The 26,135-nt window shown below is 36.4% G+C and overlaps 2 protein-coding genes across 3 annotated transcripts; both read right to left on the bottom strand.

Annotated features, from left to right (window-relative positions):
- Positions 1–283: 283 nt before the first annotated feature.
- Positions 284–4,683, bottom strand: LOC140856882 (uncharacterized). Of its 2 annotated transcripts, XM_073255087.1 has the most exons (3): positions 2,769–3,023; positions 2,146–2,410; positions 284–323 (listed from the first exon to the last, which is right to left on the bottom strand). In XM_073255087.1, exon 2 carries the CDS (start codon positions 2,406–2,408, stop codon positions 2,148–2,150), a length of 261 nt encoding a protein of 86 aa, XP_073111188.1. In that variant the 5' UTR covers positions 2,409–2,410; positions 2,769–3,023; the 3' UTR covers positions 284–323; positions 2,146–2,147. The 2 variants fall into 2 exon arrangements, with proteins under 2 accessions (XP_073111188.1, XP_073111189.1); XM_073255088.1 differs by lacking the exons at positions 284–323; positions 2,769–3,023 and adding an exon at positions 4,626–4,683 and having other exon boundaries at positions 1,878–2,410.
- A 9,445-nt stretch (positions 4,684–14,128) lies between these two features.
- On the bottom strand, positions 14,129–23,706 carry LOC140857144 (SNF2 domain-containing protein CLASSY 4-like). Its single transcript, XM_073255602.1, is given in 4 exon segments — positions 14,129–14,856; positions 14,859–16,128; positions 16,238–16,393; positions 21,299–23,706. Coding segments are annotated over 4 exon segments (4,173 nt in total). The 5' UTR covers positions 23,414–23,706; the 3' UTR covers positions 14,129–14,224.
- Positions 23,707–26,135: the final 2,429 nt, after the last annotated feature.

Raw genomic sequence — 26,135 nt, 5'->3', positions numbered from 1 at the left:
GAACAGGGCATGTCCATAGCCACAGGGAAAACTGTGCTTTCTTAGGAAAGTGCAACTATCAATAGAATGATCATGTCAAGGATACCAGCACAATACCAACACAGCACAATAAACTCACCAACGCATTCAAAGCTTATCATAGCAGGCATCAGGAAACACCTTTGATGGCCTAATCCTGTATTCCAGACATGCCACTTCTACTTTCAGGGCATTTGCAAGCTCTCAGACGTGGACTGTTTCATAGTTCAATGACCTTGGAAAGAGAAGCTTAGAGGAAGGCATGTGTTTTGTGGTGAGGATATCATGCTCAACCAGCAAGGCACCTGTTATTGCAGCGTATTAACGTTATAGTGCATATCAAGCTGTGGTTGCATAAAATTACACCAAACCAACATATGGGTAATCTCTAGTCAGAAAATACAGGGAAAAACTAATTTTAGTATTTTCTTCAAGATGCATAGATAAATGGAGGAAAATTCGACAACTTCAAAATCCTCTGTTAATCTAGTAGTATTCTGAAACATAGTAGCCTGAAGCACTGCACTATTTCTACATTGATCGGCCCAAGAATTTAAGTGTTCCTAAATTAATAAATTGACCAACATAAGGAATTTCAATGAGAAGAATTTGTAACTTTCCAAAAATTAAGCTAAACATCAACCTCCTAAAAGCGGTGAAGCAAAACCTCTTTTCTATCTGCTTCAATGTTTATCTTAAACTGAAATTACTGAATAATATTCCGTCCCAAATAGCTTTATGGTTGCTTCAACTCTCTGTTTGCTCCCGCAGCCTCCTGATTGTGCTCCAAACAGTCACAGCACTTGCAGTGCCGAAAAGCAGGAAATTTTGATTTCTTTGCAACAGAAACAACAAATATTTAAGTAGAATGCATATCGCTGGCCAAAAGAACAATATCCTACTTCAGTGTGTAGGCACCACCGGCTTTTACTTTGCCACAATCCTTGCATCCCCAAATCCCAACAGCTTTCCTTTTAACAGCATGCTTGGCCTTCTTTAATTCAAATAATTTGTGCTCATCTATCCTTTCATCATTTTCTTAAAGCATGTTAAATGTACTACATACAACCAGCAAATAGTTTCTGCACTTTATGATACTATTTTGCATTTTTGTAGAAAAACTTCTACTTCCTTTTCTTTTTTTGTTATGACAGCTACTTCCTTTCTCACTCATAGATATGCTTTTGCACCCTCACACATTTCATAATATTAAAGTGCCATCAATTGCATCATGGAATTCACCTCCCTTTGCCATTTTAAGGAATAGAAAGAGGAACAAGATGTTATAATCTTTAAGGGGAGTATGAGAACAAGGTAAATAATAGGACAATGATGTCAATATACAGCCAACTTCCGGTCATCACAGATCTGTCTAGTCATCCTACCTGGACATGTCCAAGGTTTGAAATCCATAATTTTTTATCAAACACTGCTAATCATTTAATCCAGGTATCTTGATTCACAACCAAACAGGATCTAGGATGCACAACACTTCAAGAAGCATCTCTCAATTGTTGGGCACCTGAATTGTCCAGTGAGCATCAAAATGACCAGCCCCATCATGTCAACTTGGTAAGATGAGAAATCTCTTTTATCAACTTCATATACTTCTGTGTATATCTGGCATTTCTAAACTCAACAAACCAGTAGCATAATCTTATAGATGAACTTCATTTGGTAAAATTTCTAAGAGTGTATTGCGTGATCACAGATCAGAAAATTAAAAGTTTCAAAAATCATTGGATCAAAAAGAGCATCCTTCAGTCTAAGACTAATGGAGCCCAACCTGAGCCAGTCTTAAGACTAACTCAATTTCTAAAATATATTCCCTCTCTTCTATCGACATGGGGAATGTTGTTGGCACCACCGGCATCAGTTCTTACAACAATAGAATTGATCTTCTATCACAAAAGCTCCTCGAAGCAAATCTCCTCCATTATGAGCATGTGGATTATAACACCTTCTACTTTCTTGCTATCTATGGACCTAAGTATAAGTTGCCCCACTAAGGTTTCTTTTTTTCTTTTCTTGGGGAGTTCACTAATAAATAAGTTAATCCACTTTTACTCTTTGATAAATTGACCAAGTAAATGAGCCGTATAAACAAAAAATATAAAAGATGTATACCTTTATGGAAGGCGTCCTTTCTTAAGAACGGAGAGCGAGTACTCCGCAGCATCGATGAGATCCGCAATGTTGTGGAGGGATCGATCCTCGGATCCAAACAAGAAGATGGTGCGAACCTCTGCTTTCTTGGAAAGGCGGGCAGCAGGGGTGAGCGGGAGATCTGGGGAGTTGAGGCTTCTCAGAATTTGACGGTACAAAGACAGCACTTTCCCTCGATTCCTTGCCAAATCCTCAGCAGTCGCCCATATCACTCCTTTTGCCATTGCTGTACACGAAGCAAACGAGATATGTGACATAAAGTCTCAAAAATCAAGAAGCAAAGAATTCAAAAATGATCGGCCCATGGGATTTCAGCCAAGTCTCATGAGTAAGATCGTAATATTTTTCGGAATCTCAAACTAAAAACTCAAAAGGAGGATGAATACAAGACGTTACTGCATGAAAACTTAATCAAACAAAGAGGAAAGATCATGGGTCAGATTAGAAAGAAAACTAGGGCTTAGATTAATTCTAGATGATCCCTATCTCATTCGGGCATTTTGCTCCAAATCCAATGTCAGGTCAAACAATGGATATAATTATTATAGTTCTATCCGAAGACAAAGGGCGGGGAAAGGGCTTACCTTTGCCTAGAGCGCCGGGGGACTGGCTGAGTAGGGATGAAGAAACAAGGGAGGTCGAAGTGAGAGATCGAGGTGAGCCAAGCCCAATGCATCATGTCTTGCAACAAAGATGAAAATATCACCATTAAATAGTTTGTCAAATTTTCTATCACAGTTGTCATAGGTGGTCACCTAGAAGCCTAGGTGGGCACTTGGGTGCCAAACGGGCAATGCGGCACCTAAGTGAAGCCCGTCTAGTCGCCTGCTGCATGCATGGGCTATCTTGTTATAATGACCAGTGACCTAATTTAAGGCGCAGTCAGATTGATCAAAAAAAGAAAGAAAGAAAAAAGATAGAGAAAAGGATGATCTGTCATTCTCGCCCTCTCCGCTTGAATGCGACCTAGGGCATCAAAGAGGCTCTCCTCACCTCTCAAGTCTTGATCTATTTTCCTGCCTCTTGCTCTCATAAGCTTGAAGATTGCCGCCAGTGGTTCTTAAGGCTTAAAAAAGTTGGGATGAATGTCATAATTGAGATACCAAGGTGAGTTCTTCCCCTCATCTCCATCTATCTCTCCCTATTTCACCATCTTTTCCACTCCATTTCCTTTCCTTTTTTGTCTTTTTACCTTTTATTCTTCTTCTCTTTGATGTCCTTAGACCCTAAGGAATAGGGTTAGTCCAAACTTGCAAAATACAGCAATGGCTATCATTTTTTTCTTGTTCTTTTTCTAATCTTGGCTATTAGTGCTTAGAATGTTCTGACATGCAACCATGGCCGTGAATAATGGTACTCTCATGGGTTTGGAGAGATTCAAGCTTATAATCTCTCATATGATGATCCACTGCTTTGACAGTAGTAATTATTGTTGCTTTGTTTTCTTTTTCTCAAAATAAGTTTTGCTATATCTTTGAAAAGCTTCAATCTCATGCTCTTTGTAATTATCATATTATATTTTGAAAATTCTACTCTATTTCATATTCTAAAATTTTTCTGAATAGCAATAACTGGTACTAGAGGAAAACTTAATAACTGCTGTTGTAAAAGATAGAAAAGGAAAGAGTAATTATATAACAATTACTTCTATTATCCTAGTTTTAACATGCTAATATCATTGTCATATATTTTGTATTATTGCTATTGATGTATTAGTAATACACTCATGTTAATAATTATTTTTTGTGCTTACATGACCAATATGCTTCAATCTGTAAGCTTAGAACAAATAATAAAATTGCAAAAAATATTAAAAGTATTTTGTTTAATATAGAATTCATGCATTAATTATTACTGATGTATCGTTGGGTCTTGCAATATGGATAGTTTATTAGCACTAATGCATGTTTTGATCAATATTTAAAATATATGAATGTATAACTTGTTTTCTGAATTTTGCACAATTTTTTTCTCGTGAGCGGTCCACTAATTACCTAGACTATCGCCTAGGCTGACTATAGGAGGGTCCATCGCCTAGTCTATTTGATAAGTATGTTTTCTATACGAATGGACCGTTATTTTAGAGGTCGTTACACCAACAGTTGAAAGATCCATCTTTACTATAAGCACAAGAATTCAAAATTATAGCTTTTATATCTCTTTTTACTGCCTAACGTGTTATGTCCCGGAGATTTCGAAACTGAGTAGTGGTTCCATCACTAAATTTTCATCGCCTTCCGCATCCCAGTGTTGTGTGTGTGTGTGTGTGTTCAGAGTACGGTATTGATACTTAGACCCCAAATACCAAAAAAGATCATCGGAACCCTAGACGTTAAAAGGCAAAAAGTTCATTAGAATTCCCTCGAAGCATGAAGCAGTGAATTAATCTAGAATGGAAACAACGGAAGAGAAAAGAAAGTTGGGAGAATGGAGATGCGTACCATCTCGTCGGGAGCCGGAAGGAGGAGCTGAAACCCTAGACGTTATCGAACGAGAGACCCCTCTCTCTCTCTCTTCGAAATCATCTTTACTTATTCAATCAAAAGATGGGCTTTGGGCCCCCATGGCACCAAACTAGAATATATGGGCTCCGGATCAAAGTTTCCAGTCCACCCCTTTTTTCTGAGCTTTGGAGGATCATTCAGCAACCACACGCAACCCTTCATTTCTTCTCCTCCCTTTTCTTTTCTTTTCTTTTTTTCTTTTTTTTATTTTTTGAACCCCGCTTCATTACACTACTCCAAAATAGATGCACCTGATAGCATCAGATATAATCCTTTGAGGATAGCTCTAACAAGAACTACCATATTATACTGCCACTATTCTTTGCCACATAAGATGCCATCCAATCAGCTGTGTTATTGTCCTTCCTATAGGTATGTTTAAGCAAACAAGAGGTATAGCTGACAATGAATTTCTAAATGTCTTTTAGCAAGTGAAGATGAATATGAGGATATTTTGATCAAGTATTAATCTTCTCAAGATTAGATTGCTAATCTATAAAACAAAAATAGTATAAAGAAGACCCTCCCACGTGGCTCTCAACTCAACTTGAGGCACACTATACCATCAAAGTCCATATCCTAATGAAAATGAGATTCAATTTCAAGCCTTTTGATATAATTGTTAAAGACTTTATCAATTATATAAACTAGCGTATTTTAGACACTCCTTATAATTAATTTAAGTTAGTAGATAACTATATATTTTAGTCATTTCTCAAAATTTAGTTGTTCTTTTTATTTATTCTTTTCAAATTTGTTATGATAAATTTTCAATAAGTTGTTTGCTTCTCAACTATTGCCATTTCTCTGATTGATCAAAGATAGCATGTAACTTGTCAGATATGGTGTCCAAATGACTCATGATTACCACATGAAAATATTAAATTCTTTAATATGATTGATGAACTATAAAAAATTTATAATCAAATTTTATTTTCAATATTTTATATATATTTTCATAAAATAATCTTGTGGTCATTATGAAAATAATATTTGAATCTTGTCATAATAATTGTACGCAAAAATTTTCTTACTATTTTTTTATTTTTTATATTTTATACAATGACAACAAACTCATTCGACGGTTAGTAAATAAAGGATAAATTAGAAAAAAAACTATCCACTTGAGTTTAAACTTAAAAGTAGCTATCCACTTGAGTTTCAAATAAAAATAGCTATCCATTTGAAACATAACTTAAAAGTAACTATCCAAATAGGGATGAAAAACCCAATTGCCCTTGCAGTTATAAAACAATACTATACTATTATAAAGTAATACTATACTATTATAAAATTATACTATACTATACTACTCCAATGTCAGGTCAAACAATGGGATATAATTATTATAGTTCTATCCGAAGACAAAGGACGGGGAAAGGGCTTACCTTTGCCCAAAGCGCCGGGGGACTGGCTGAGTAGGGATGAAGAAACAAGGGAGGTCGAAGTGAGAGATCGAGGCGAGCCAAGCCCAATGCATCATGTCTTGCAACAAAGATGAAAATATCACCATTAAATAGTTTGTCAAATTTTCTATCACAGTTGTCATAGGTGGTCACCTAGAAGCCTAGGTGGGCACTTGGGTGCCAAACGGGCAATGCAGCACCTAAGTGAAGCCCGTCTAGTCGCCTGCTGCATGCATTGGCCATCTTGTTACAATGACCAGTGACCTGATCTAAGGCGCAGTCAGATTGATCAAAAAAGAAAAAAAAGAAAGAAAAAAGATAGAGAAAATGATGATCTGTCATTCTCGCCCTCTCCGCTTGAAAGCGACCTAGGGCATCAAAGAGGCTCTCCTCACCTCTCAAGTCTTGATCTATTTTCCTGCCTCTTGCTCTCATAAGCTTGAAGATTGCCGCCAGTGATTCTTAAGGCTTAAAAAGGTTGGGATGAATGTCATAATTGAGATACCAAGGTGAGTTCTTCCCCTCATCTCCATCTATCTCTCCCTTTTTCACCCTCTTTTCCACTCCATTTCCTTTCTTTTTTTGTCTTTTTACCTTTTGTTCTTCTTCTCTTTGATGTCCTTAGACCCTAAGGAATAGGGTTAGTCCAAACTTGCAAAATACAGCAATGGCTATCATTTTTTTCTTGTTCTTTTTCTAATCTTGGCTATTAGTGCTTAGAATGTTCTGACATGCAACCATGGCTGTGAATAATGGTACTCTCATGGGTTTGGAGAGATTCAAGCTTATAATCTCTCATATGATGATCCACTGCTTTGACAGTAGTAATTATTGTTGCTTTGTTTTCTTTTTCTCAAAATAAGTTTTGCTATATCTTTGAAAAGCTTCAATCTCATGCTCTTTGTAATTATCCTATTATATTTTGAAAATTCTACTCTATTTCATATTCTGAAATTTTTCTGAATAGCAATAACTGGTACTAGAGGAAAACTTAATAACTGCTGTTGTAAAAGATAGAAAAGAAAAGAGTAATTATATAACAATTACTTCTATTATCCTAGTTTTAACATGCTAATATCATTGTCATATATTTTGTATTATTGCTATTGATGTATTAGTAATACACTCATGTTAATAATTATTTTTTGTGCTTACATGACCAATATGCTTCAATCTGTAAGCTTAGAACAAATAATAAAATTACAAAAAATATTAAAAGTATTTTGTTTAATGTAGAATTCATGCATTAATTATTACTGATGTATCGTTGGGTCTTACAATATGGATAGTTTATTAGCACTAATGCATGTTTTGATCAATATTTGAAATATATGAATGTATAACTTGTTTTCTGAATTTTGCACAATTTTTTTCTCATGAGCGGTCCACTAATTACCTAGACTATCGCCTAGGCTGACTATAGGAGGGTCCATCGCCTAGTCTATTTGATAAGTATGTTTTCTATACGAATGGACCGTTATTTTAGAGGTCGTTACACCAACAATTGAAAGATCCATCTTTACTATAAGCACAAGAATTCAAAATTAAAGCTTTTATATCTCTTTTTACTGCCTAACGTGTTATGTCCTGGAGATCTCGAAACTGAGTAGTGGTTCCATCACTAAATTTTCATCACCTTCCGCATCCCAGTGTTGTGTGTGTGTGTGTTCAGAGTACGGTATTGATACTTAGACCCCAAACACCAAAAAAGATCATCGGAACCCTAGACGTTAAAAGGCAAAAAGTTCATTAAAATTCCCTCGAAGCATGAAGCAGTGAATTAATCTAGAATGAAAACAACGGTAGAGAAAAGAAAGTTGGGAGAATGGAGAGGCGTACCATCTCGTCGGGAGCCGGAAGGAGGAGCTGAAATCCTAGACGTTATTGAATGAGAGACCCCTCTCTCTCTCTCTTCGAAATCATCATTACTTATTCAATCAAAAGATGGGCTTTGGGCCCCCATGGTGCCAAACTAGAATATATGGGCTCCGGATCAAAGTTTCCAGTCCACCCCTTTTTTCTGAGCTTTGGATGATCATTCAGCAACCACACGCAACCCTTCATTTCTTCTCCTCTTTTTTCTTTTCTTTTCTTTTTTTTTTTTTTTTGAACCCCGCTTCATTACACTACTCCAAAATAGATGCACCTGATAGCATCAGATATAATCCTTTGAGGATAGCTCTAACAAGAACTACCATATTATACTGCCACTATTCTTTGCCACATAAGATGCCATCCAATCAGCTGTGTTATTGTTCTTCCTATAGGTATGTTTAAGCAAACAAGAGGTATAGCTGACAATGAATTTCTAAATGTCTATTAGCAAGTGAAGATGAATATGAGGATATTTTGATCAAGTATTAATCTTCTCAAGATTAGATTGCTAATCTATAAAACAAAAATAGTATAAAGAAGACCCTCCCACGTGGCTCTCAACTCAACTTGAGGCACACTATACCATCAAAGTCCATATCCTAATGAAAATGAGATTCAATTTCAAGCCTTTTGATATAATTGTTAAAGACTTTATCAATTATATAAACTAGCGTATTTTAGACACTCCTTATAATTAATTTAAGTTAGTAGATAACTATATATTTTAGTCATTCCTCAAAATTTAGTTGTTCCTTTTATTTATTCTTTTCAAATTTGTTATGATAAATTTTCAATAAGTTGTTTGCTTCTCAACTATTGCCATTTCTCTGATTGATCAAAGATAGCATGTAACTTGTCAGATATAGTGTCCAAATGACTCATGATTACCACATGAAAATATTAAATTCTTTAATATGATTGATGAACTATAAAAAATTTATAATCAAATTTTATTTTCAATATTTTATATATATTTTTATAAAATAATCTTGTGGTCATTATGAAAACAATATTTGAATCTTGTCATAATAATTGTACGCAAAAATTTTCTTACTATTTTTTTATTTTTTATATTTTATACAATGACAACAAACTCATTCGACGGTTAGTAAATAAAGGATAAATTAGAAAAAAAACTATCCACTTGAGTTTAAACTTAAAAGTAGCTATCCACTTGAGTTTCAAATAAAAATAGCTATCCATTTGAAACATAACTTAAAAATAACTATCCAAATAGGGATGAAATAACCCAATTGCCCTTGCAGTTATAAAACAACACTACACTATTATAAAGTAATACTATATTATTATAAAATTATACTATACTATACTACTCCAATGTCAGGTCAAACAATGGGATATAATTATTATAGTTCTATCCGAAGACAAAGGGCGAGGAAGGGAATATCATAATAATATTATTAAATATTATTATTAAATAATATTTTTAAATAAACACTCTTCAAGTAATAAAATAATATCATAATATTAGTGGTCTAACTATCTTGGGTTAGAATTCGATAAAGAGAAAACCAACCAGGCGCATAATTAAATCAGCTAGAATTCCACATGGATGCATCTATCTTTGTTCTTTGTGATAGGATTATGTCATTTTTTCCTCTCAAGAATACATAATAAGATGGTTAAAGCTCACCAGAGAGGCATTAGAATAAATAATTTCCCAGACTATGACTTACATCTTGATTAATAATTTTTCAAACTATGCCTTACCATCTTGTCCACTTCTGACAAATCAGCCATTTGGGGTCTTTGCCTATTATCCTTGCTCATTTTTATTAATCAACCATTTATTGTAAATTATATTTTTCATATTTTTTTTTCCTTACAGTAGCCACAATTAACTGCTTGTGAATTGTTTGATGTTTATACGAAGTCATTCTCTCTTTGATCTGCAGTTTCTTTTTCTTTTAGGATTTGTTTGGTTTGCGAGAAGAATTTTTCTTCCGAAAAAATAACTTTCTAGGAAGTTACTTCCTGAGAATAAGATTTTGATATGTTTGATTGACCATGGAAAGATGATTCATTATACAGTAGCTTATGTTTAGATGAGCACTTTTTTCTATAAAAATTATATAAAATACCTATTATACCCTTAGTAGATATAAAACCATACATTTTTACTCATAAACTTTATATAAATTTAATATTATATTTATATTAATATAAATATAACACTAATATATTATAATATAACATTAGACCATAATAATTTATTGTGTTAATATAATAGTAATATATTAATACCATATTAATATAATATGAATATTTTAATATAATAAATTTATTAATATAGATATAAATATTATATTATATTAATATAAATACTAATAAAAATATTATATTAATATAAATATTAAAATATAATAAATATTAATATTATATGTATATAAATATTAAGATAATATTAATATAATATTATATTATTATTCAGTATTTCATCCGAACCATCCATTGATATTTTACTAAATTTTAGCTATGGATCTTAAAAGGATATTTTAAGAAAGAAAAAAAAATTACCACTTTCTATGCCACGAGAAGTGCCAAAATTCACCCCCTCTATGGATTTCCACTTCTCATGAAATATGGGAAGTGACTTTCCATGAAAAATACTTTTTTCACTCTCTCTCCTCTTAAAACTTCAACCAAACAAGAGGCTCTTTTTTCATTTTCCAGGAAGTACTTCTTCTCCTCTCCACTTTCCGTCAACCAAACAAATCCTTAGCGATCGGGTAGAGCTAGTTGTAGGAACGGGGTACTACTGTCGTGGGGGCCAAATGCTCATACCGGTAATGGACTTAGTTTTTGAAATTCTTAAAATATCGACTTCTTCTGTAACTTATTTATAGATATGACCTGCGTGATTTAGTTACTATCTACACAAACTTTTCTAGGAGGGATTTCGGAAGTCTTCCTGATTGTGACAACCTCTAGCTTTTACTACACCATGCAACAAAGATCAATTGAGAAGGCTTCAGGAAAAGAAAAGGAATGATGAGACATGGATGCAGTATCACATTTTGGGAAATCATGCTTTCCGATTTTTCCTAAAATGCGCTCAGCTATCTGAAGCTTCTGCCTGCAAGGCTCAAGTTTGTTAACCTCTACCTTGCTGAGAAGGCCTGTTACAAAACAGGATTATATATTTTGGAGCGTCCGATACTGTACTGAACCAGCCTACAGTTTGTATCATGTTTTAAATTTGCAAGGTTTCATGTACCAACAATTTTATCTCATTTATTTATGGATCTATTGAAAAAACAATTATCTGATGGATGGTCCCTTGTGCTGCCATTCATCGCATGATCGGTGAAGGAACCCCTGTTACCCATGATTGAACGGTCCTGTCTCCTGAAAAATATAGCTGCTCCTGAAAAATATAGCTGCTCTCATGCCCTAACATAATTTACAAGATGACTTGCTTTTTATCTCTTCATCTCCAAGAAAATAAAAAAAATAAAATAAAAAAAAAAAGAAAAGAAAGAAAGAAAGAAAAAAGAAAACACAAACTTTCACAATTGTAAAGCCCCATGTTCTTGTTTGAGGGGAGCAACAGAAGATGGTAAGCAATATTTGAAAGCATCAGCCAAAACAGTTGATAACAAGTTCAAGGTTAGAGTCAAATTAGGGGAAAACGATCATACGGCCAAGCAGATCATCAGCAACATGTCCTATCATGTCATCCCCGGTTAAAGGGGATTCAACTCAAGAAAAGAACGAGGAAAGCAAAACATGAATCTTTAGGTGGGTCACATGCCCCTGGGGCTCCCCGACTATATATTTTTGCCTCTGACACAAGTGTTCCTCAGGCTACTCACATGCAAACCTCTAGTATTTCTCAGCCTGCTAAACCTTTACTTGGAAGGATTAAAAGAGGAATGCAGAAGTAGCTAAAGTCTATAAAGTTAAAAGGTTGATTTTCATAAACCTTGCAGACTTGCTAACTCATTGAATCGAAACCAAGTTGGTGGTAACCAAAAAGCCCAGATGACTGGTTCTAAAACTCATCCCTGCATTTCAATCAATAACTACTTAAAAGTTTTTTCCACTGTGTGTTTCGGATGTGCCTAGTCGTTCCAAAATGTGTGTCCTGATGCCCCAATGTCTGACCATGAAAACATGCACTTGGAAATCAAGAGGTTGCTAGAAACTGCAAATTACTAACATCAGATGCAATAATAAAAGGAGTACACAGCAGAGACACTCATTTTGGCAGATGATTTGTTTCTCTCAATTGGTTGTTTCAAGTACAATGGATCCTTCAAAAGGGGCAACCACCACAGGATATATAACATGTAACCATCAGATTATATAATTTAATATAGAAGGTGGTTGATGCATGTTTTTACCTGCTAAGAATAGTCCAAATGCTCCAAACCACACCAAAACTCTGTTAGGCAATGAATTTTCAAACCAAACCAATGTCGGTTCAACTCTGAGTAACTTCTGCTGTTCCAGAAGCTGTAGGTCACCAGATTCAACATGATAACAGAACAACAAATCTCATTGCATGATCAAAACTGATCCATAAAAGTTACTTAGACTCTTGACTGTACTCTTTATTGATCAAAGGAACTGTCAAAAAGCCTTTTCATGTATCACCAGTCACAGATAATCTTGATATTACTCTCACTGCTGATACCACTGATAATTAAGCTGTTCAAATATATACATTTTCTCCAATTGCAGTGCACTTCAAGGAATATGAACTCATGGGTATATAAACTGATACAATATAAGAAATGAAGAAAAGAAAACATTTTTATGGATGCAGTACCCTAAAGGACCTGAACATGAATATATTACCTGCTACAGAACTTCTCCATTTCTAAAGAAATGCGTTCAACTTTAATTTCATTGGATGCAGAGGCCAAAAATCCTCCAGCCATAGATTGGAGCTTGCATGATCTTATAGAAAATAGAATCCCTTTTTCCTATTCTTATGAACTCTAGATTACTACAAGGGATCTCTGCTGCAAACCCAAATTCTACTAGATTCCCGGACTCCTCCATCTTCATTTATCACCCTTCTCATCTCTATAATAGGCACTCCATTTTCAAGCATAATTTTTGCGAAAATGCAACCATGTGACTCTTCCACTCTGGGAGCATCATTCACAGCATACTCCAACGATGAGACATCAGATTCAAACTTGGAAATAAGTCAACGAGAAACTTTGGAAACTAACTAAAAAAAGGATCTACACCATCTTATTTAGGTTGTTTCAATTCCATACATACCCCTGCATGAGTTGTACTTGTCCAATAAAGCTATCTGGAGACATGCAAAGGTTAACTAGAAGCTAGAAATTTAGCTAAGAGATAGCTCTTCATGATCTTTCATTTGAAGGAGTCAGTGGCCTATAATAATACCATCGAAGAATAGAAACTCAGCGCATTCATCTTTTTGGTGCACAAAGCAACCTAAATTATCAACTCAAGGAAGGTTTCAATTGGATATAAAGAGTTTCTTCCTTAGAAGTAAATCATTAAATTGTCCTCATTACATTAGTCTAGACAGGTCAGATGTGAAAAGGAGCATAAATGATAATTAATCCTAGCCATAATTGATCATTTAATCCTATTATGCAACAAAACCATGTCAGACAATCAAACAACTTCCATCAACAGCCATTAGCATTTCATTGCATTAAGTCCATCATGCATATCATGACTGCATCAACTTCATGGTTGTATAAGATATCCTTAATAAATGCATTGGATTCTCATTCAACCTTGTAACTCGACTAACTATTCTCTGGTAACACTCATAAATTGATTAAAAAATCATCGTCAGGAAAGTGAGAGTGCATTTATTGATGGTATGCACAAGAAAAGATGTCTCCTGCAATCTAAATGTGGCATAATTTAAAAAAATAAATAAAACTCAAGGAGAAAAGGACAAACTAGGATTGATGCCATGAAGATATCTGGTGTTCACAGCCAGTTTTCAGAAAACTAAATGACTGATTTATATTGTATAAAAGAAAAAAATTGTAGAAACTCTACAGAAATGGCGACTACTTAAGAAATGATTGGTGGGACAATAGCACAAAATATACAGCCAGATGATTGCATGCTAATAAATGCTATTGAATGGAGATTTTTTTCAATTTAAAATGAATTATAGCAAAAAAAGGAAGAAAAAAAGAGATAAAATTAACAGTTAGAAGATTGAATACCATCAAAGAAAATTCAATCAATGGTGGCCACTGCATCAATTAGGGGCCAACACTGTTAAGCACATATACCCTTTGGTGGATAGTAAATCTTCAGAAACATGCCCTTTACTTTGTCATGTGCGGTCATCTCTTCTAAAATTTTATCTTCGGAAATCAATTTAGATGAGTGTTGCTCTTTGGCCTGTGATGAACTCTTTCTGACATTAGTAAAATCAATTTCAGTGGAAAACACTAATTTAGAAAGATGATCCTTTTTAGCTTGTCTGTCATATTTGTCTCTTTCCCCTGTTCCACTTGTCATCAGGTTGTAAGTGTACACAAATTTCTTCTGCCCAATTCTATATGCTCGGCTGATGGCTTGTCTCCCTACTGCTGGGTTCCACACAACATCCAGAAGTACAACCCTTGAAGCTCCGGTTAGGCTTATCCCTTCACAGCAAGCCTTTGTTGATGCAAGCAGCACCCTTGCTTCACTTTCCATATCATTGAAAATATCAATTGAGGATTGACGATATTTTGTGCGGATCTTGCCATCCATCTGTAACACCTCCTTCCCTTCACTCCAGTTGAATAACTTGATCAGTTGGTCCTTTATCATAGACAGTGGCTGAATATACTGACTGAAAATCAAAACCTTCTCTTTTAATGCTTCACAAAGTCGAACAACTTCCATTACAAATCTTGTTTCACCCCTATATAGGGGTTCAACTTCTGTTTCTCTAGCAAAGGTCTGTCTAAAAGAGTTTCCTCCTCCTCAGACAAGTTCAAATAAGTGACTAATGAAGGATGAATAGAAGCCAGGGAGGTCTTATATTCATTCTCAAAGATAACATTCGATCCGATGTGTTCCATTTTCTCAATGATGTCTTTTTGGTGAGGTGGTGGATCTAATTCAATTACACATTCCCTCAAACCAGGAAGAGTGTTGAGGATATTGCCACTATGAATATGCACAAATGGTTTTAATATTGATCTTACTTCTTCTGCATTATCATCAGTAACATGATTAGTTAGAGAAACCCAAATCCCTTTTCCTTCATTCTTTTCTGGTAAGAAGTCTTGATCCATATCCGAGAAGAATTTTGCCTTTCTTTGACCTTGTTTTGATGGTCTAATTGAGATCTTTTCAGCAAATTTAGGTTTTACCAGACACATAATATTGTAAAGCTCCCCAAAATTATTTTGAAAAGGAGTTCCAGAAAGGATGATACGTTTTTCTGTTTTGATTTTTCCCAGAGCCTTCCAAATGAGACTGCGTTCATTTCTGGGTGTGTGCCCTTCATCAAGAACAAGCAAACCTGGCCTCTCAAGCAGGACCTGACTCAATTTTGGGTCACAAGAGTTGTCTGCTGTTAGCTTTTTGAACAAGCCGTAGCTTATTCCTAGGATACTGCTACCTTTGACCCATGAATATAATTTCACTAGACGCATTAAACTGATATTTCGATGTTCTTTTGCTGCCAACTGACGGAAGGCAATATCTTCCCTCCCAGAGTAGTCTGGAGCATTCAAATTATGAATTGGAACGTCCACGTTCCATTTTCTGAATTCTTCTTCCCACGTGAGGAGCATTCCACTAGGAGCGACAATTACAGGTCTGCATTCTGGGAAAACCTTCATGTATGTTTGGATAAAGATTATTGATAATCGCGTCTTTCCTGTCCCTGGGGCATGTGAAATCACACACCCACCAATGACATCAGATCTAGCACCGGACTTCAGCTCATCAAGGTCAATTCCTCCAGCAAGATTTTTCCACATAAACTCAAATGCTTCCTGCTGATGTTCATACATTTTATCCTTAATCCCCGGAATGAGTTCCCATACAGTTCCCTTTGGAAGACCACATGAATTTGGTTTACCATCATCTTTAACCGTTCTACAAAGGTCATCAAATAAAAGTGTGCCTTCCACCTTAGCAGAGTTTATCCTAGCTGACCCTTCGCAAATGTGTGTTGCCTTTGCATGCAGAAAAGTATCCTTAGTTAATAGAAAGTAATGGGCTGTGCAACTTTTGGCAGCACAGAAAAGGAAATATCTGAATATTTACAGATCAGCCACCACTTACCAAAGATGGTATTATGTATTTGATCTCCATATTCACAAAGGAGCAGAACTTGCATCTAGTTCCTATCCGCTCATCAAGAATAAACTGATGTTTCCCTTGAGAACATAATGTCAATAGATCGGATTCATCCTCTAGTATATCAACTTCTATTTGACCCTGCAAAACATCACAAAAGCATAATAAGCCTCCACTTAGCAGGAAGTGGTCAAATAATCATGGTAACATAGATTAGAATGCACATGAAAACCAAGGATTTAAATTAGGTGGGACGGGATTGTCCTGATTTTGCCATAGAATGGGATGTGCCACCATCCCGCCCCATCCCAACACTTGGGATAGAGGATGTCCCAAGACGTCCTAATCAGGATGTTGAGATGCTAGTAGGACAGTCCTGTCCCGATACATATGATAGGATCCCATTCCGGTGTCCCACAAGACATCCCGCTGGGATCTGAATCCTTGATGAAAACTATACCACTTTCCATGAGGATGTATTGAATTATTACAGGAACAGGAATTAAGCTCATAAGCTGTTAGCATTGGTGAAAAACAAAAAATCAACTAAATGTAGATTGATGTTATAATAGATGATGGACATATTAGGAAGCTTCAAAAGGAAACAAGTAAGCATGAATGCAAGGAGCATATCAAATGAGTATATCCATGTGTACAGACATGCACACATATATACAAATAGATAGAGATAGATATAGAAATGGACTACCCTTCATTTAAGTGTACATAGTATCCACTTGTATCACTTCATTGACCATTGAATTAGACTTTAAACGGTTCAAATTTATTCCACTATTATGTACTCACTATTAGACTTAGCAAAAATTATAAACTCTTAGTTCAAACAACTGGGTACCCATGACCAAGCCCAAGCCCTTCGTCCTCCTCTACTCTTTCTTCTTCTCTTCTTCTCATTTCTTCTTTCCTCTGCTATCTACCCACCACCACCTGCACCCTCTCCTCTACCACTGCCACCTGCACTGGCCCAAGTGCCCACCAGCCAACTGGATGGTTGCTACCATCACCAATGCAAGCACTCACCAGCATGACGGACATCACTACCTAAATGGCCCAAGCACACATTGGCCCTCACACCACCATCATGATTTGTATATGTATATACACGTATTTGTGCACGTGGTGAGCTGACGTACGTGTGTGCATGCATATGTTTGATATCTGCAAATTGCTAAAACTTAATATGCAGATGATTCTATAAACATATTACATAAAAATGCATGTTGTATCAACTTCAGAAAAATGTAAATTGAAAAGAATGACACCTACACCATATGCATTTATGTGTTGCATGCATGATCCATATCAAAAGTTAAGAAAATTCTCATGTTAAAAATGTTGTAATCAGCTTATGTGCAGTTAAACTAAGGAAATGTTGGAGTCAACCATATAACACAGAGAAACAGGCATAACAATGGAGAAGTCTGAGCACTCTTTTAAAAAATGATACTACTTGATCAAAATAATCTCACTGGTACATAAATCAAGCAACCTCATGGGACTCAGTGTTGCACTCAAGACTTAACAAACTAATTACAATTGAGTATTCTTCAATGGTTATACCTTCCAAAAAGGAGGAAAAACTGTAGGCATGCACCAGTACCATCAGTTTAATGCCATTTGTATGCATGATCTGGCAGGTACACAATGGTACACAGTTTCAGCATCCTGAAACCCATACCTGTGCCAATTTTGTGTCGAAGCAGTATGGTACTTTTCATGCCGTCCCATTCCAATGGTTTTTAAATCCATGGTCATGGCAAAAATGTGTGTATCAAAAGCAATTGATTATCTCCATGGCTCCATATGGGCTGTTATATTTCGCAGTTGTTGAGAACAAATTGCCTTGTTTGCATCTTTGGAGAATTTAAGCAATATTGAGGTATCCAGAAAAAGATAATGTTTAATCAAATAAACTAGTATACCATTTAAAAGCCTCAGCTCTCCCTTGCAACCCATACGCTTCGATGCCTTAGCTCAACCCAAAGCACTTGCACCCAACACTTAAAAATGGTATCAGTGACATTTGGATACGAGCATGCAAAAAGAAATTCCTGAAGATTTGATAGATGCTACACATGAATGCATCCAAACCCAACTTTTCTACCCATTGTGGCCAATCCACACTGCATGGTACCTACTGTGCTAATAAAGTACTGGCATGGTATTGGGTTATGTACACTTATATAACTGGTACCAGTTCATGCCAAGCGATATCAGCCCATCATGGTGCATGCCAACTGCCAGGTGTGTACAGACAGATATGGCCCAGCATGGGCCTGTTTTGGTCATCATGAGACCTGGAGTGGTTGGGCATGGGACTAGCATGGCACCACATAGCATGTACCTTGTCAGCCAATGACCAGCACAGGCACAGTGCATGGTATTTTAGTTTTTTCTCACACTCAAGTCCATGTAACCTAGCTTGCAACATTTAAGTTTGATGTAAAAGCAGAATTTTCTAGGTTTCAAATTGATGAAAATCACAGACTGGCAGTTAATGTTCTTAAGCTAAATCAAAGCCTGCCAATTAAATATGTCTCCACTTTTCATGTAAAACCACTTAACCTGGTTATAGCAGGGCTATGGTAATTTCTGAATGCCTCCAACACAAAACATTGACACAAGCCTCGGAGATTTTCAGAAGTTTTCTTAAAGAAAATGGTTAGAAAACAACAAGAAAAAAATTTTGGTTTTCTTGATAGATTCTAAGTTAAATTTCTTCAGCCAACATATAAGTAAAGTCTATTCAAGCAGATCACTTGTTGTTGGAGTACAAAATGCAGAATGGAAGTGGAAATTATACAAAATTGAACGCCATTTTTTAGTCTTTTCCAATACATGTGAGAAAAATCCATATGCACATAATACATGTATCTCCCTTGCCATGAATAAACAGTTTTCAAGTTCACATAGGGAGTCGAAAATTGGTATATTTACTAAAACATGTTTATGAAATCATTCCAATTCCAGAATAAACTATAATTTTATGTCATAATCAATTTTCATGATACATATGCTAGTTGAGTGAGTAGTCACTTTTCTTTCTAAGAGGTCAGTTTTATAATTTTTTTAGGGCATGCCAGACCTACACATATGTATAGGCAAAATATACATATGCATTACAAATTTGTTCTTCTTGATGTGGGGTAAGCATCTGATGCATGTCTGGTCCACACATCAGGGAGGTAATTGTGTGGTTCGCATGGCATGTTGAACTCATCACCAACATGTGCATGTGTCTGGTACTGTTCAACATTTTAATTTTAATTTTAGAAACGAGGTAATTGTGTGGTTCGCATGGCATGTTGAACTCATCACCAACATGTGCATGTGTCTGGTACTGTTCAACATTTTAATTTTAATTTTAGAAACTTTTTACAGAACAGAATGAATCAGAAAACCTCTAAAATCCATAACAGCCTTAGGAACAGTTCTGCTGGTAACTTTTCAGCCAGATTTCATATTCACCCCCCCACCCCCCCCCAAATATAACATAAAGACGAGAGTAAACCGAGTGACAGAGTGTAAGCAAGAAAAGGTATGTGCAGCAAAATATCTAAAAAAACCATTATTTGTAACAATATCTTCAATGTTATCAGCAACCCTTCCTAAATTGGTTTTTCGCTGATTCTTAAAATGTTGGTATTTAGAACTCTTGTCACATACATCCATAGATGATTTTACGTCGATATTCACATAAAATCTCATGCAATTGGAAGCTGGATGACTGATCACAATTTCAGTTTATGCTGCAAATCACAACTGAGAAAATATTTTAGCATCAAACAAGTGAAACTTCTATTATCGTCAAATGACTCACACATTATATCATGCTAAAAACAAAATTATACTAAATGTCAATCTGGTTGCATACTTGTTCATGTGCAAGATATTTTCTTCTTGTCATGAATGCGCGCTTCAATTTTCTCAGATCCAAGTTGGGGGGGTGGTCTATATTTATAGTTATGGGATGATGGACTAATATTGAGCTATCAACAGTGAGCTAGTAATGGCCAAATCTTTAATGATAATCATAATAACAAGTTTTAAGTCCATCAAGAATTGTATTGTGATGTCAAAACGTTCCTGTATCAGTTTTAGTAATAAAACGTAACTGCATAGAGAAAGCTGACAACTCGGCAAATTGATCCATATACCAATCCCAGAATATTATTATAGAATATATGGAGGAGATATAAAAGTATGCTTCATAAATCTCGACTTTACAATATGTTTAATTAGAAATCTACATGGGGATCTCCAGATAAATTGAAGAAGACCATTAATGCTACCTACAAAGATGCTCTCAAATTGGTCCTAAGGGGTTGGACAGCACTCAAATTTACTACAAATTCTTCTTTTTCTGAAAAAGTCTACATTCAGTCTGCTTGCCGATGGTCTAGCTATTTATAGTGGGAAGAAGGTCATCAAAATCCATTAATTATCTTACAACATTAGCAGGAACTTTAGCAGTGGCATACATTGAATGGAATATTTATCACCATCTCATGTTATTTCTAACTTATCCGTGACATATATTATCTTTATATGTATAAAGATACTGAGCATCAGGGGTCAATAGTAAAGATCAAAATTGTTATAAAACTAACCAGTTAAATACCAGACATTAACAAATATTTAACAGTTACAAGAATGAATTCACATGAAGGATGCCTGGGTGAGAGCCTGAGAGGAAATGTTAGGATATCTCTAGCCAATAATCTGAGACATCTAACTGATACTCAGTGCAAAATAAAAAATAGCTTAATGTATATATGCCACAAGTCCACCAATAGGTCATGAATCCACTCCCACTTTATTATGCATATTAGCAATTAATTGAACTTGGATGGTTAAATCAGCTCAGTATAAAATGTCAATCATAAGGAGTATAAAATTTATAAGTGCTGCAATATAAACAAGTCTATGCCTAGAAACAAAAAAGGATTAGTATAGCTATATAATGGATAGCTATTATATATTATCTAATAGTTCCATCATGTTATTCATGTAATAGCAGCATACCTCATCATTATTGTAGGTACCAATATTGTTCGACTCTAGAGCAAATTCCAAATCAGCCCATAATTCATCCAGCACTTTCTCAAAATCTGACTTTTCAATAGATTTGTCATCTTCATCTGCGAACGAGAATATGCATGGAAATATATCCTTGTTGCAAGACGGTTTCACGTTTGATGGAGAACATTGTTCCTTGGGAGAAACCAAATTCTCCGTAAGCTTCTTTTGTTCGTTGCAAATGGTATCAACAAGGAGATTAAAGAGGCAGGTATTCTTCAATGACTGCAAACGCTTTCTCTTCTTGGTTTTCACCAGCCATGGTTCCTCTCGCCTTGTCCATTCTCTCCATTCCATATCTATCCTGTTGCCGCCGCCACCACTCTTAATCTGATTCTTTCTGCCACTGCCCTTCCCGTTATCCGTACCAGATGAGAAACAAAACTTGTCCTCCGAGTCTGATTCATCCACATTTATACAGAGTGGATTACCTGCAAACTCAACCTTCGGTTTCTTCTTGTGAGGCTCTGAATCAAAACAAGATCGAGCATGGTGAGCAACTGCTATACTCCCATTTGCAGGATCCTCACGGACCTCACCACCGAAACTTCTTACATCTGGCTTAACCTTGTAGCTCTGCCCATTCTCCCCACACTCCTTCTGGCCACTTTCGCTCATTATCCTGGTGTTCTCAGCCTCAGCATTGTCACTTTCATAACAGGAGTCATCTTCCTCCTCCTCCTCTTCGTCATCCTCCTCGTCCTCCGAATCATCCGACAATTCCACGTTGAAGTATTGAGTGTACGACACTCTCCTCTGCTTCCCCATTTTCGATCGAGTCCTCCTTGCGACACAAGAAGTTGTCACCAAATACTTAACTTCCTGAGCACTTCTTGTGTCACTGCCTATCTCAGCATCCTCTTCTTCATCAGCACCATTAATGTCCAACACATCCATCCGCCCTCCAGCGTCAGCAAGAATGTTACTTCCATCTTTTCTGCCACTTTCTTGACATTCTTGAGCTTCAAATTCGACATTGGGTTCATGAACTTCATGGGTTTTCCCTTCATCAACCTCGACATCCTGATCTTTTCTTTCTCCATTGGCATCAGCAAGATTATGACTCCCCCGTTCTTTGCCAGTTTGTTGAGATTCTTGAGCTCTGAATTCAACATCGGGTTCACAAACTTCATGGGTTTTCCTGTCAGCAATCTCAAATTCCTGATCTTTTCTTTCTCCATTGGTGCCGACAAGATTGTGACTTACCCCTTGTTTGCCAGTTTGTTGAGATTCTTGAGATCCAGATTTGATATTGGGTTCGTGAACTTCATGGGTTCCCCCTTCATCAACCTCAAATTCCTGATCTTTTTCTTCTACATTAGCATCGTTAGTTTCTAGAACTTCAACTTCCCCATTACAATCCTCGATTTCATCAATTTCCCTTTCTCCACCGGCATCACAGGCTTCTTTAGCTTCCAACTTTCTATCGGCAACATTGACTTCAAGCATTTCCCCTTCTCTTGCTTCATGATCGCAAGCATTCAATCCCCCACTAGCAGCGTCTGAACCGCTCCAAGAAGCCGATTTTACATCATTAGAACCTGATTTCGACCTCGTTCGATCTTCCACGGTGGCCTCGCTATCGTCACCCTTGAGATCCGATACAGCGATGACCGCTTTCCGATCGGAGGACGACCCGGACTCCCCTCCTTTCCAGAACCCCGGTGGTGGTGGCCCAGCTCCCAATTCCACCGCCTCATCCACGTAAGTGGACTTCCGAGAACTCCGGCGGCCGCCATTCCCCTTCGAAGAAGACCCTTTCTTGCAATCCCCACCAATTCCTCTTCCTCCATCCTCCTCCTCACCGTCGTCGTCGAGGACGATCACTTCCGGGCCCGGTGTCCCAACCGAAGTGTCGCTCCTCTCATGGAATCCCAATCCAGCAGGGGAATCCGAAATCCCAGCCACCTCCCGCCCTCCGCCGGCGGAGGAGGAGCCGCTCACGCCATCGCCGCTGGAGTGCACGGCGGCACCGCGTCCGCGGAGGCGGGACGTGACTGCGAGCCAGGCCCCTCCACTTAGGGCCCTCCGGCTGCGCGTTCTTCTCGCGACGCAATCCATCTCCCTTCGCCTCCTGTATCTCCGGCGTCTCGAAAGCGCACCAACGGGCGGAGCACCTGCCGTTAAACCCACTCAGGTTTTCCACTGATAGATCACGAGGCGGACGGGAGTGAAAGAGAACGCGGCGCCGCAATGGAACGAGGGCGTCTTTTTCTCGCCACGTGGATGGTGGGTGCGGTCAGGGGTGAACATTGGGTTCCGATAAGGAGAGGAGGAAGCCAGCGAAGTGGCGAGACGGAAGGACTTGGGAGATTTGAAAACCCGTCCACCGTGGCCGAGCTCCCAAGTCCCACCGCGAGCCGTCACGGTCTCAGAGATTTGAAAACCCGACGTTTTTTCATACACCAAAAAAACACCGGGTCATATGACGATATTGCCCTTATGGGATGGATGCAGGACTCATGCAGTTCCCAAGAGTCCTCGAATGCTAATGACTCTACTAATATGGGTTGACGGTGACGTTGGAAATTTATTGAAGGATGGATTTGGTGTTTTCGGTACTTGTTGTGGTTGCTCCAATAGTTGTCGTTTTGTGTCTACAAATCTGACAATGTACTAATTGAGCACTAGTATTTTTGGTGGAATAGTTAAGATTTTTTATTATTTTTTTATTTTTTAATTTTTAAAAATCCTGTACTTCCAATTTATTTTTAAAATTATGGTCCATCTCGAAATCAATCGATCATTTCATGGCCACCTCAGCACCGACGTGATCAGAATGAAACCACTAATTGTACTGATAATTTAAAAAATCACCGACTGCATTGATGATTTTTTTTTTTTAGATGTTGGGGTGGATGGTATGAGGCTTGGTGCGGGACGGATGGCACGAGCGAGCAAGGGGGGGCATGACGGGGGCTGTGACTTGTGGGGGGTGGGAGTGCGTGGCCAGAGATGGTGTGGAGGGGCGCGGGGTGTGCGACCGGGGGGGTGGTGAGGGGGTTGCGGGAGAGGGGGTGCACAGTCGAGGGCAGTGCGAAAGGCTAGGGGTTCGGAGGGGCATGCGGTCGGAAGAAGACGGAGGACAGAGACGCACCGATCGGAGGGATGGAAGAAAGAGAAGAGAGAAATGAGGAAAGAAAAAATAAAAAAAAATATTAATTTTAAAAATAAAAAATATTAATTTTAAAAATAAAATTTTAAAATACAAAAAAAATTTAATTTTAAAAAATAATTTTGATTTTTTAATAATAATAAAATAATATTAATTTTTAAAATAAATTTATAAATAATAAGAAAATATTATATTTTTTAAAAAAATAAATAAATAAAAAATTAATGATTTTGTTAATTAAATATTATTATTTGATTAATAATTAATTATTATTATTTGATTAAATATTCTTTTGTGATGAAATATTTAAATAATAATGAATTTAAATAAAATAATAAGTATAAATAATATAATAATAATAAGTATTAAATAATAATAATAATATTTTATTTATTTAGTTATTTATTTATATTTTTAAAATATTTGTAGTGAGTCGACCTCTCAAAGGGTGACTTCTTGAAAAAAAATTTATATTTTATTTATTTATTTATATTTTTTATTAATAAATAATTTTTCTAAAAATAATTTTAAAAAATAATCTTTAAAAATAATTTTTAAAAATATATTTTATTTATTTATATTTATATTTTATTTTTTCAGTTTCTTTCTTCTCCCCCTGCAGCTCCACATTGAGTATGCACCGCCATCTCCTTTGGCGCAGATCAGAAAGTTGACTCGAAATCATGATTGTCATTATATCTTAGTGACGTCAAATTATTATTTATTAAATAATAATAATTTATTATTAATCAAATTACTGGTTTGATACTGCTTCCATTTTAAGCTTTTTCATGCAATCTTGAGCTTGTTTTTGCTCTCATTATCATTAAGCATCACTCAGCCCGTTATGCCTTAGTGACATCCGAATGACAGACCATACATAGAGTATTAAATATTTTTCTCTATATAGATTCTTAATTTGACTGATAAATGAGGTTTTAAATTTCATAAGAATCTGAAATCATTTGACTCTCGAACATGCATCTAAAAAAATTTTACACGTCTTGACTTTTGCACCTAAAAATGAAGCAGTATCAAATCAACAATTTTATTATTTGGTTCTAAACCAGTGTTCCTTTTAGTTGCAGCCAAAGCAGGCATTCTTTTGGTAAGAAGCGAGGCAATTGGACTAGATTGTAAGTTTCTCCTCTAGACAAAGCCATCGAGGTGTCTTCGAATTTTTCCTAAAGTGTCTGAACCAATGGCAACTATTTTTCCTATTGATAGCTCAGAAAGAAGAAAAGTGTAAAACTTGAAAACTTGGTACTTTGAATAAAAATATTATATTCACATTATGTTCATTCTAAAAATATCGTATTCATAACAAGTATTTTGTATTTTTATTTTTTTTAGATTTTAAAGATACGATATAGCTCTTGTAATCAAGTCATTGCCATATTTTTTTCAGCATCGAAACATATAAACAGGTACCCTATGTAGTCTTCAGAAAAACTATAATTCTTATTTTTAAAAACTTCAAAAAATTCTCAAATATTTTGTGTAAATTCTTGACTTGACTGTAAGTGGAGTTTTAAATTTCATAGGAATTTGAAATCATTTGGCTCCCAAAAATTCATATGGAAGAACCTTACATGTTCTGACTATCTGCATCAAAACCTGCAAATAGGTATCTTGACTATCCCCGCAACCATCGCCGCCCCCTCTCTT

This window comes from Elaeis guineensis, chromosome 4 (assembly GCF_000442705.2).
Source record: "Elaeis guineensis isolate ETL-2024a chromosome 4, EG11, whole genome shotgun sequence".
Classification (NCBI taxonomy): Eukaryota; Viridiplantae; Streptophyta; class Magnoliopsida; order Arecales; family Arecaceae; genus Elaeis; species Elaeis guineensis.
Note: the sequence above shows the minus strand (reverse complement) of the source record. Positions and strands in the feature narration are given on the sequence as shown.